The sequence below is a fragment of the Salvia hispanica genome, chromosome 1 (assembly GCF_029641045.1).
Source record: "Salvia hispanica isolate PSC_SH4W2 chromosome 1, Shi_PSC_v1, whole genome shotgun sequence".
NCBI lineage: Eukaryota > Viridiplantae > Streptophyta > Magnoliopsida > Lamiales > Lamiaceae > Salvia > Salvia hispanica.
The window spans coordinates 50,274,724-50,287,369 of NC_142692.1; the positions used below are offsets into that span (position 1 = coordinate 50,274,724).

General features: G+C 31.7%; 2 protein-coding genes and 1 long non-coding RNA gene across 5 annotated transcripts; 1 reads left to right on the forward strand and 2 right to left on the reverse strand.

Moving 5' to 3' along the window:
• Window positions 1-14: 14 nt before the first annotated feature.
• Window positions 15-2,319, reverse strand: LOC148934073 (uncharacterized). Its single transcript, XM_089062173.1, has 3 exons — window positions 1,095-2,319; window positions 118-1,010; window positions 15-20 (listed from the first exon to the last, which is right to left on the reverse strand). Exons 1-3 carry the CDS (start codon window positions 2,317-2,319, stop codon window positions 15-17), a joined length of 2,124 nt encoding a protein of 707 aa, XP_088918299.1.
• A 57-nt stretch (window positions 2,320-2,376) lies between these two features.
• LOC148934074 (uncharacterized) lies at window positions 2,377-3,668 on the reverse strand. Its single transcript, XM_089062174.1, has 2 exons — window positions 3,409-3,668; window positions 2,377-3,322 (listed from the first exon to the last, which is right to left on the reverse strand). Exons 1-2 carry the CDS (start codon window positions 3,666-3,668, stop codon window positions 2,377-2,379), a joined length of 1,206 nt encoding a protein of 401 aa, XP_088918300.1.
• Window positions 3,669-5,327: 1,659 nt separating this feature from the next.
• LOC125218484 (uncharacterized) lies at window positions 5,328-10,810 on the forward strand. Of its 3 annotated transcripts, XR_007175964.2 has the most exons (6): window positions 5,328-5,647; window positions 6,027-6,095; window positions 6,194-6,269; window positions 8,232-8,284; window positions 9,986-10,097; window positions 10,583-10,810. It is a non-coding gene; the product is annotated as an uncharacterized LOC125218484 (long non-coding RNA). The 3 variants fall into 3 exon arrangements; XR_016137124.1 differs by lacking the exon at window positions 8,232-8,284 and having other exon boundaries at window positions 5,339-5,716; XR_007175963.2 differs by lacking the exon at window positions 8,232-8,284 and having other exon boundaries at window positions 5,341-5,647.
• The last annotated feature ends 1,836 nt before the right edge of the window (window positions 10,811-12,646 follow it).

The following is a 12,646-nucleotide window of genomic DNA, read 5'->3' on the forward strand; positions in this document are numbered from 1 at the left end:
ATGCAAACAATTGCTCAACTCTTCAGGATCCATATAAGAAGGATATATGTTCTCAACAATGGTTTTAAGAGGATCTCCAATATTAGACAGTAAAATGTCAGAGGGAAGATCAATTACGACTTCACCATCATTCGGACCACCAACAACTCCATCACCTATAGAAGCAACCCAAGATGAAAACTCCTCCAACTTAGAAGCTTCAAAAGAAGATTCAACACTCAACAGTCTCATGTTTCTGGTCAACCTCAACACTGTACAATTACTCCAAAGATATGAAGAGTTAATGGTGGCATTCACAACATTCTGTCGACTCCCTTTAGGAACAACAGGTAATATTTGTCTAAAATCACCACCAAAAACTATAGTTTTTCCACCGAACGGTTTGTCCATACTGGACTCACTAAACACACGAAGAATATCTCTAAAAGTCCTATCAACGGCTTCTATGCAATGTTTATGAATCATCGGAGCTTCATCCCATATGATGAGTTTCGACCTTATGATAAGCTCGGCAAGATCCGTACCTTGTTTTATATTGCACATAGAATCTTCATTAACATTGATAGGAATCTTAAAGCGTGAGTGGGCGGTTCTACCTCCAGGTAACAATAAAGAGGCTATGCCACTGGACGCCACATTTAACACAATACCTCCCTTCGAACGAATCCCTGCTGACAAAGACCTCCAGATAAATGTTTTTCCAGTCCCTCCATAACCATAAACAAAAAACATTCTTCCTTCAGTCGAATTCACAGACGACATTATCGTATCATGAACATGAAGTTGCTCATCCGTGAACTTTGAAAGAAATTCCAAGTGTTCTCTTCCTAAAGCTTCACGATCATAACACAACTCATCGCTGATCAATGTATTTTGAGATGTTTCAAAATACTGCGATTCTGGATACGGCATACCATGGTAATCACGCAAACTTTTACCAACATTCATTAACAATTTCTCAATATCCGCCAACACAAAATTCTGAATTTCATCATCACTCAGCACCAAACCTGGAGTAATGAAAATATGTATGTAATTAGGCCGACATAAAAAATATTTAATAAATACAACAAAAATATTCAGTTAAAAATTACCTGGTTGATTTCTTAATATTCTTTGGTTATAAACAACATCATCGGATAAATGTTTCCAACACTTTTGCCATACAACATCCGGTCGAGAAACAGATTCCGATGACAACAGACTTACAAACAGCAATCTTAGTGAATGGGCAGATGACCAAAAAGAAGCCTCAACAATTCCATCAATATACTCTTTATCATCATCCAACAATCCTAAAGCGAAGCATGCATCTCTAAATGTATCATATTGAACACCATTAACAAATCTAAGATCCTCATAGCATGTAGCTCCCTTAACGACATTCAACAAACATCTCAAGTAATACATATCACCAGAACCAGGAGCAACATAAAACAACCTCCCAATCGAATAACGTTGTTTTCTAGGTTGCCAATGATCTTTCTTCCACACAAACTTGGTTGGAAATTCGCCATATGTCAAATTTCTCCCTTCAGAATATATATTATTTGCCTCCATCCAACCTAAGAACTTACTCTCATGAATTGTCCTACGATTCAGGACATTATCCAACGAATCGGCTTCATCAAAAATGATATGTTGTTCATTAGGAAGATGAAAACTCAACCGTTCAACTGAAGGATCCTTGTATTGAATCTCAAACCCAAAAATTCTCCAAGCAGCTTCACAAGATGATACATATCTACAATCATAATACAAACTTACTTCATCCAGATTTTTTTCAACACCATCAACTCCAGATTGGAAAAAAGATGTTGTCACCCTATCATAACCCTTATGTACATATTTGAACAAATACTTGATTGACCGGGACTGATTGCACCACTCAACATTAATATGACCACCATATTTCATAAGGAGAAAACGATTGTGAGGAACAACATATCTGTTATCCAAAGAAACACCATCCTTCAACACAACCAGACCATTATCTCTACGCCTATAAATGGGATAACCATCGTCATCAAAGATTGTATCAGCAACAAATTTCTTGGGATAATACTTAGTGCAACGTCCATCACGCATGCAGGGGGATGATTTTCGAACAACACCACACGGACCATGCATCATAAGTTCTTTGACGCACTCATAATAATAAGGATCAATCAATGGATCAGGAATTTCAGCAGATATAATTTCATCAATGCGTCGAGGATGAGGTTGTTTATCCTCATTGCTTAAAAATAATAAAATATGTGCATGGGGCAATCCACGTTTCTGAAACTCAATGGTGTAAATAACTGCATCACAATACATAAAAAGAATATGGTTTAATTATAAAATAAAGTACTTAAATTCATGTTTAAAAAAACTTTAAAAAAATGCAAATGAACCTGCTTTAACGGCTCCAAATATTTTTTTACTCTTAACATCCCTTATGAAACCATCCAACTTCACTTTAAACATTCTACTAACGATATCAGGACGGTCATCTGATTTTAGACCCCTAGGCCCAACAAACCTCCCAATCTCAGGCCACTTAGGATTGCACGTAAATGTTATAAAAAGATTTGGATATCCAATCCATCTACATATAGCCATCGCATCTTGGTAATTCTGAATCATATACCGGGCACCACCAACAAAACTGGAAGGCAAGATAACTCGTTTCCCATGTCTGGAACTATCAGTTTCACCACGTAGAACGGCCTCCTCCAACCCGCTATAAATTTCAGCACGCAATTTCTTTTGTTGGGTTCGAACAAACGTCAATCGTCCAGATTCAATCATAGTGTATGCGTCCACAATAAATTGTTGAAACAATCGCTTCGCATACAAAATAATAGAACACTCAGCAACTCTATCATGCATGCGGTACGAAAAAAACTCTTTAGGGCTAACTCTCTTTCTATTGGTCGATGAGGAAGTAGAAGAATCAGAAAAACCTATGAATTCTGTATAACCATCCTCCCCATAAGGGAACAACAACGGATATTGCAATGCAAGATAAGAAGGATGAAGTTCACTAATGCGTTGTAGATTCCCTGACTGTTTTTCAACAATAATGTCTCTATCACCCAATGCGTCGTCAAAATCCCCAACCACAAGCATGGCTACCTCAGAAACAGAAGGTAGGTTATAAGTCCTTCCATCCCTACCTCTTTTACCAAGCAACCTCAATTTCACATTTGATGAATTTTGTTGATTGATCATTTCTTTAGCCAAACGGAATGACTTTACCAGCACATTATACTCATCCAACATAAATTGTAAGTCACATACAATCTCAGAGTGAAGATCATTAACAATATTTCTCTCCCTGCAAAGATAATAACTACATTAAAATTAAATATAAAAAATTCAACTAAATTTTAACACTGAAATCATATAAATATAAATACATACCTCACAGACTTCATTCTATGATTGATCTCATTATCCGTGTCATAAATATACAATTGAGCAAACTTGGGAGGTGCACCATGCAGTGGTAGCAAACTACCAATTAAGTGGTAATTTTGACCATATAAACGAAAAACAGGAGGAGAACGACCGGTGTTCAAACTATTATCAATTTTACCTCCCAAAGAAGTAAAACAAAACATAGAATTATATGAACGAATATTTTTCAAGAAGTGAACACTTTTGGCATCGTTAGAGAACATCAAACGCAATAAAACTTCGGGAGGAGTTATCATCAAAGGAAGCTCAATATTCCCATTCATACAACAAAGGGAATATCTCGGACTCTTGGGTTTATTCGGTTTGCCAAGACGTTCCTCATACCAAAACAACGCACCACAATACGAACAGGAGAACAAAGCATCACCAATATCCCAATAATCTACAAATAAAAAATTAAATATCATTAAATTTGTACTTCTATTAACATATTTACAAATGAAAATAGAAAACAAAAACTTATAAAAACGTTAGGAGCAATGAAATGGTTCAATATAATAATTTTAATTTTCAATTATTATAATAATATTAACAAAGATAAACAATAAAAATAGTTATCAAATGTAGTATACTCATATGCATTACATTTACATAAATAAAAAAATAATAAAATTAAATCCCAATAGAAATAAAAAAATACCTCCACATTGATACAATGAAGACGAAACAATAGTGCTCTCTTCCGTAAGATCATCACGAACAACATCACTTATAATAATAGGACTTTCAACGGATCCACCAACATAAACTTCAAAAAAATAATAATATTAGTACATTTGAGTTAAACAAAAAATAATTCAAGGAATACTTCTATAAACCAAATTATAGAAAATTATGAGCCCAAACTTATTAACTATAAAAATTTAATAGTATAGTTCAAATAATGAGCCCAAATATATTACATTAGATTAGTACGAAATTAATTCAATGAATTAGACTATAACTAATTAAATTAATATACTTGTGATTAAAACCATAATCTATACAACCATATAAAAGCTATTCTCTCCCAACACACAACCACCAAATTGCCGTAGCCGACGACACAAAACCAACGCTCTCTTCTTTTCTTTTTCTTTTTTAATTTATCTTACATTAAATATCTATTCCCCCTCACACTTTCTCTCCCACATTAGATTTGATCAATTTATTAATATAACCGTAAACTCTAATTTTCAAATTTGACATTAGTTAATGTTTTTTATGTAAGCTAAATTATAGTAATACCAACTATATACATTGCATAATATATTTTTTTCTGCAATAGACATGTTGTAAAGATATATAATTAATAAAACATGCATAAAACCTCCAAAAAACTAAAAGAATAAAATAACTAATTATAAATCAAAACACTGAATATTATTGTTATTTTGATTGATTGATATGTCAAAAAAAAAAAAAAAGGAAAATGGAAAATATAATGGAAAGGGTGTTGTGAATTCCTCCGTAGCATAGGATTCTTCCCCAAAATATTATACACATATTACTTCCCAAAATAATCGATACACATACTACACCTATACTAATCCGTAGCATAGGATTCTTCCCCAAAAATATTATACACATATGATGAGAGAGAAGTGAATGCAAACAATTAGGCATTATTTTTATCTAGTAATGGACTAAAAAACGCCTCATCTACCAAAAGCCCACAAAATAAATGCTCATTAATATGAGCAAACCCTAATGGACTAAAATCGCCACATCTACCAAAAGCCCACAAAATAAATGCTCATTAATATGAGCAAACCCTAAATTTATCTTCATTTATAATATCGATTCATATTTTCTCCAGTGCTCAAATCAAACGGATTCTCTCTCTTTTTTTAATATAGGTCTTGTTGCAATATTCACATTCACTCTATATGAAATGCATCCTTTTTTATTTTTGTTAGATTTATTTTAAAATAGTATTCAAAGATTAACCCAGATTGCTTATTTTTAAGAACAATCGAGTTGAAGCTTTTCTATAGTTTTCGATTTTTTTGATCAGAAATGATGGAAGTGGCTATTTCCTACACCTCATTGGGTAGGATTCCACAAAAATGCTCCTGATCTGTGAAGAAAAGGTCATCCTACACTAATCTCGGTTCTAGATCTACCTTATAACCATAGATCTATGACAACTGCGATTGTTAGCTTGACTGTAGCGCATCACATTTAGATCTATATTGAACTTGTAAGTGTTTGTTATAATTTTGAATTTTTTCTAGAAATGATGGAATTGCCAATTTCCTGCCCCTCAATGGTTAGGATCTAACATTCATACTCCAGATCTGTAATTTTTACCTTTTTGTACTTTACTCTACATTAATCTCGGCTGTAGATCTATCATTTAAGCATAAATCTACAACTATTGTTAGAGCTTCCTTGATTATGCGATGGAAGTTCGGTCGTATTCTAGCTGTGATTTATATGGGCATGTAAAGTATGCTCATTCCGCTTGGAATTTTTGCGAAATACTACGAATTTTTTTTGAATATCCAGTCGCATTCTAAATTTTTTCTAAGATTTTGCACATATGGATGTTGACCTCAATCTAATCTATGTCTCTTTAGGATTGAAACAACGCCAAGAAGATGATCTGGAGACTAATTTGCCGTGCATACAAGCTATTGTATCAATAAGTTAAGTTTCTTATTCCTTCTACTCATTAATAGTTACTCTCTATTAGGGAACTATTTCATTAACATTTAGGTATTGACATCAAACTACATATATGCAGCTTAAAGAGAAACCACCAGATAAGAAAACGATCAGTATCGATTTTCTTCCAAATTCAGGCTAATATGCTGCAATAGGTATGTCCTAAACTTCTTCCTAACTGCATAATTTTCATTTTACAAAGCTTAAAACATATATTGAAAATACCTGTCTTGTTTTGTGTCTGGGCTTCAATAGATGAAGTAAGCTTTGTAGATTTTGTAAGCCTTTTCATAGTTGCAGAGTGTGGCATATAATGTCTTCTTCCTCAATCTTTGATTTCTGTTAACAACAAACATGCGCATACTTAGTAATGGTATTATTATTACGAAATAAAGGAGTAGCAGAATATCTAAATGATTAACTGAGGGTTGAGTCTTCTATGTGATTTTAAAAATTTTCTTCTGAGAGTATTTATGGTTGTCCACTGATAAATAAATATTTTAAATTTTAATTGTGATCACCTATGTAATTCTTAGTTGATATAGGTATTAGTTAGGGTTTATCACAGATCACGGTTAACAATGCAACTGTATTAAAAGTGACCAATAACCATTGGTCAATGAATGCTTCTTTAGTGTAATATAGAGTTAACTCAATTTTAAACAATTTTTCTAACTTATTAGATAACTAATGGTCAAAATATCTGCATATATCACCTTTTATTAGGTGAATATAGAGTCCACTTAAATTTTAGTAATTAGTCTATATGTACGCTTGTAAGTTTAAGAATTAAGATTATTTGTTAATTGTTTATATTATTTCTTTTTATGTAGGATTGTTTTACTTTCAAACTTTTTTTCTATTATAATATGTAACTCAATTTAGTTAATACTCTCTTCTTTAAAATGACCCGTTCATTTAGAATAAGAATCCTCAAAGGTCTATTTATGTTCTGAAACAAATTAAACTCATGTTTAAAATATTTATTTTTTTATTCCACTACATGTTATTTTTAACTGATTGAATTTTCTGTTATCTTATATGTTGCATTAGTTCAACTTTTGGATGTAACATTGCACCTTAGTGTATTAGTAAATAAATTTCTACACCTTAGTGTATTAGTATATAAACTAAACAACATGTTATTTATTACTGATTGAATTATCTGTTATCATATGTGTTGCTTTAGTTCCACTTTTGGATGCGTATTAGTAAATAAATTACTACACCTTAATGTATTAATAAATAAATTAAATTCATTTATTATTGAGTGAGTTGTTTTTTCTCTTATGTACTGCATTGTTTCAAGTTTTGGATGTTTCACAATACCTAAGTGTATTAATTAATTAACTACTTAACATAATATTTATTCTATTGTTTATTTGTTCCCTTAAATTCTGCTTTTATAAAATTATTATATTTATAGATCGATATATAAAAATAGTTTTTAATTATATTTAGCAATTGAAACTAAAATACTAATAGACATTACTTATATTCCACATACTAAAACAGCATACTAAAACAGCAGCAGGAACATCCTAATACATAACAGGCCAATCTTAATTGCATTCACTACATCTAAGTGATGGTATTACTAATACCCTCTATTTACAGTCTAATGCTTTTAATAAAACATCAGATCCAAAAAACAAAAGGATTGGCCTTTCCTTGATTTTAAACCCTAAGCATCTATCTTCAACCCTCCTGCTCATCATTACTCTTAAGCTTTTTTTCCTGCATGCAATTATCAAAATCTTCCTCCAAGTTTCTTTTGAGTGATGCTTTCATAATCCATTCTTCACCTTTTGCACATGTTTTAGTTGATGCAATTGGTTTATGCATGCCATCATCTCCCATCTGCCAATACAACAGCCAAAAATTATGTTAGCCCTTTGAAATATTTATTATATAAATTTTTTGTATTTGAGAATATATACCTCATTAAGAATGTCTGATCCAAAGAGAAGGTCACTGAAACTTAAGCTTGATTCTCCTACTTCAGTATTATTTGAGTTAAGAGATGCTGGCACATATTTCTCTATTACATGTGGTATAGTGCATATTTTGATAACACTAAAAGGGTAATTCACTCTGTATTCCATGTCATTACGCAGGATTATTTTGAATAGAAAAGTTTTTCCAAGGATTTTCTCTTCAATTTCTGATGGTATGAAGTCCTCTTTTCCTATCTGAAAATAAAATTATATTATTCAATAAATAATATTGGTTTACAAACCTAAAATATTGTTATATAATACTTATATATATACCTCATTATCTGCTAGTACAACTTCTCCAACTTTTTTTCCCATCATTTGGCGACTCTCTCTGTCCCATATCAATAGTGATGCATTGTAGGTTGGATCTACTACATTAACAACAAACCTATATCTGTAATAAACAATTTTATTAGTAGTTCTTTTTTGAAATACAAATATGAAACAAATAAACTGTTTTAAAAGAAAGAGTACCTTTCAATTGCTTCATGATAGTGTTTTGTGCATTTGGTGCAGTAGTATTGTTCTCCTTTTTTATCAACTTTTTTGCCACATATTTTGCATGACAAATAGAACCATTTCCCATAGTGAGGAAGCATTGTCTCTATCTTTCCACAAATCCAGTAGTTTCCTTCCTGTGTCCATGCATCAACAAACTTAATTACATAATAATTTTTTTCATTTACTATGCAATTAGAAGATTGCAAATGTGTAAGTTATATTGCAAAGAACCTCTAAGCAGAGTACATCCTCAAGGCTTGTTATTTTTAGATCCTCATATTCATCAAGAGCCTTTTTGATAATTTTTCCAACATTCTGTTTTGTAAGACTAATCCTTGTATCTCCAGAAATCCTGTGTAATATGGTTATTAGAATAGATTTTGTAACTTGTGTCTATAAAATGTTTTTCTAATAAGTGTTGTTTACCATTTGCGTAGATCATGTACTTCTTTGCAGTCAAAGTTTAGTAGCACATTAGAGACATTAAAATATGTTCCAACCCTGTTTTCACCTGCATTTATCATACAAATATTAGAATACAAAATATATAGTTTCTGTGATATATAAAAAATGCTATATGTTACTGTACTCAAATCATTACCTTTAAACATGTTGACTTTGCAGAATCTCACAATTATGATTGGAATGGTTTCAATTTTAAAAGTCTCCATTTGATGTAAATAAGAGTCTACATGTTCTCCCCACAATGTGCAATAAATTTTCTTGTGCCTAGTCATGGAAAATATAATATGTTACTTAGTATGTGTTTAAAACATATATCAAAGCAAAGATGTCTTACTTATCCATAATCTGCAACTCTAGGAGTTTAGAGTTTCCTTGTGTCACCACATTTCCAGTATCCACCACAACACCCATTATATCTGTGTCAATAAATAAATTATATTTGTATATAATTTGTATAAAGCTTTAACAAAAACCACAAAAGATTAAAGGAATTATACCAAATAGTGGCTCCTTGTCAATTCTTTTTATCTCTGCCACTTCTTTGAAATTTTTGAACTGAAAGACATGTTCTGGAAATTTCTGGTCTTCCACTTCAAGAACTTCAGTTTTTGGGTTCATAAATAGGCGGTGTTCGTTTGTAGTGACTCTGTTTGTTAGACGGTTTCTATTCACAAAGAAATTGCGAATACATAGCACTTTGTTTTCTTTGATTTGGTCTTTGAATTTATGCATTATATCACGTGGGAAACTTGCATGAATCTGAGTCCCCTGCAATAAAAATATGTAAAAATTAGAATATCTTATTACTGATAATGAAGCTGTAAATCTGTAAATTTCGATGCATACCTCCTTATCTTCAAGAACACAATCAAGAGAGCTTATATTTGTCTTGTTGCTTCCTGCAGAAACTTCATATGCTCTAACACATCTAGTTTTGATTACCCACTTTGAAGTGTGTGGTTGAAGATCTTTGAGCAAAGTAAACAGAGGCATTGTTGGAATTTAGAATATGAAATGGTGAGTGCATTTGGTCCTTGTCTTTTGTTCTATATATAGAGGAGTGTGTGTGCTTTGGCTCATTTTTTGAAATTTGAATTTGAATCTGGTTTTACATATATCCTTTGGATAATTAGATTAAAATTAGTTTTTCAATAGAATCATGTGTAATAAGCACTGTTTATTGTTGAGCTCATAGTTTAACCTCAGATTTAGTGATGTTTTTAGGTTTGTTGCAACTTTTGCTCTTATTATTTATCATGTAAAACTTAGTGTTGTACTACATACAATTAGTATGTACTTGTGAAATTGTTAAGGTGTATACCTGTTAACTTCTTTCTTGAGATTTATTTTTAAATATATCATTGTTTTAGTTAATTATAATAAGGTCTGTATAATGTTTCTTATTACTCGTACCTCATGTTTGTTTTTGACTAATTAATATATCTATTGGATCTTATTACTTTGGTCTTATTACTCCCTGCCTCTTGTTTGTTTTTGTGCAGGAATTCAGTGGATTGAATTGTTAAAGACTAAGCCAAAGATATCTTATTTTAGATTATAGATGTATAAGGGAATATGAAATGTACCACTTACTTTACACAGAATCTGACAGCTTAACTTCTGTCATTCATATTGCACCAATTTACATAGTTTGTCATTCATATTGCACCACTTTACACAGTTCAAGTCTTTTATCTATTGTCTAAGAAGTAATTTTAATAGCTGTTTCACTTGGACTTATTTATATATCTATTGGATCTTAAATGTTTGTTCCTTTACATCATTCTTTAAAGCTGTTTTTATCATTTGAAATTGCTTTCTTGTATTAAAACAATGGAAACATGGAATAAAGATAATTATATAATATGAGAAAATTTTATATGATATGATCAGTACACATTTTATTATAGTTGGAGGGAAAAGTGGGCCAGCCAAAACTGTGGCTTTATATATGTATAGATGTTGCGTTTAATAATATAATTACCATATATACTTCATATAGGTATATAACCCAAAATTTTAGTTATGTTTTTATTTTAAATGCTCAACCCATGAGTTAACACGTAACCCACTCGGGCCAGCCTGCATAACCCGCCGACCCAAACGGATCAGCCCGTGTAGCCCTATTCTGCATATGGGTTGCGACTTATTTATTCTCAATTTTTTTTATTTACTCAGACACATAACTTTTATTTTTCACCTTCACTTATTTTTCATTTTGTGTTTTAAAGACGCTTATAATACCTTTTGTTTTTTTTCCTTGTATTTCTAGTTTCTATCACTTATCTTTATTTTGGAGTCAATCATTTAACGTTCATGCCTTAACTATTTTCGATAGTGTCGCTGCCAGAAAAACTTTACAATTTCAACAATGAATTGAGGCCTCCATCGTTGAAATTCTAGCTCCGTCACTGCTCTAGGGTACCTATAATGCGGCGCGTTGCTGGCTCAATCGCGTCTCAGCGAGACGCATCGAGTCGACGTTGCAACAAAGGCGTCGCATGGAGTTGCTCGGGGGGAGAGGGAGTTGAAAAGTAGGGATTTGGATTTTGGCCTCCCTTGATTGAATCTTTAGAGACCTACTAAACCGCCACGTGGCTTCGCCGAATGCATAGATTGAGTAACTAAAAATGGATATATTATGAAACTTGTGTTACTTGGTGAAGTAGATTGTATGGTTTATGTGCAGAAATCGTCTGATTCTCTTCAGTCTAACCGTGAATAGATGCTAACATGAGCATTGCCATATAGATCAATGTCTTCATTGAATGATTCTCTTAATTCGTGTTTTGTGGTTGTGGGGGCTCCGTCTACGATTGATTATGGAGAAAGACACCAGAGGGAAAAAGGTTAACAAAAGATCAGTTGTGTCGGTCGGTCCAATGACGGATCTAGAAAATTAAACTCGTGGGGTCGGATACTAATAAGAATAATTATATACTACTATTTATTAAAATAATTATTTTATTTTAAATAAAATAAATAATTATTATTTAAAAAATATATATCATTGACTTGTTTAGCAAATGTTCATATTTTTAATTAATGAAAATTCCTTGTACTTTTTATCATTACTTTTATTCTGGCTAACTTTGTTAATATTTTCAATGTATTATATAATTATATTTGCAAATATTACTATTAATCGTATTAACTAAAAATGAAAATAAATTCAAAAACGTAAAAAAGCAATGGACATAAATATTAAGCAACTCACGCATATTAAATAACACTATTAATTAAATTTAAAGTATAATTTTTTAAAACATAAACATTAAGTACTAAAAAATTATCCAAAAGCAAAAAGAATTCTTCAATCTAGTTTACATGCTAAGAATATATTAAAAATTATATTTGTTGTTTTACGAAAATAAATTCAAACTAACGCCAACATCTCTTTCTCTTCTAGCACTCTCTTACACAGTTCAGCCATTCTCTTTCAAAGTTCTCTTACCAAAACAAACTTGACTCATACGAAATTCAAACTTTGCCGGTTTATTCAAACTCCCGAAATTCTTTTTGTCTTCTTCTCTCTATTTCTTTAATTTTCCAAGTTTATTTTCTTA

Coding starts and splice junctions, on each gene's coding strand:
- LOC148934074 (XM_089062174.1), bottom strand. CDS start 3,668: ATGTTCTCTAACGATGCCAAAAGTGTTCACTTCTTGAAAAATATTCGT. Junction 3,323..3,408: donor CATAGAATGAAGTCTGTGAG/GTATGTATTTAT, acceptor TTATCTTTGCAG/GGAGAGAAATATTGTTAATG.
- LOC148934073 (XM_089062173.1), bottom strand. CDS start 2,319: ATGTATTGTGATGCAGTTATTTACACCATTGAGTTTCAGAAACGTGGA. Junction 1,011..1,094: donor AATATTAAGAAATCAACCAG/GTAATTTTTAAC, acceptor TCATTACTCCAG/GTTTGGTGCTGAGTGATGAT.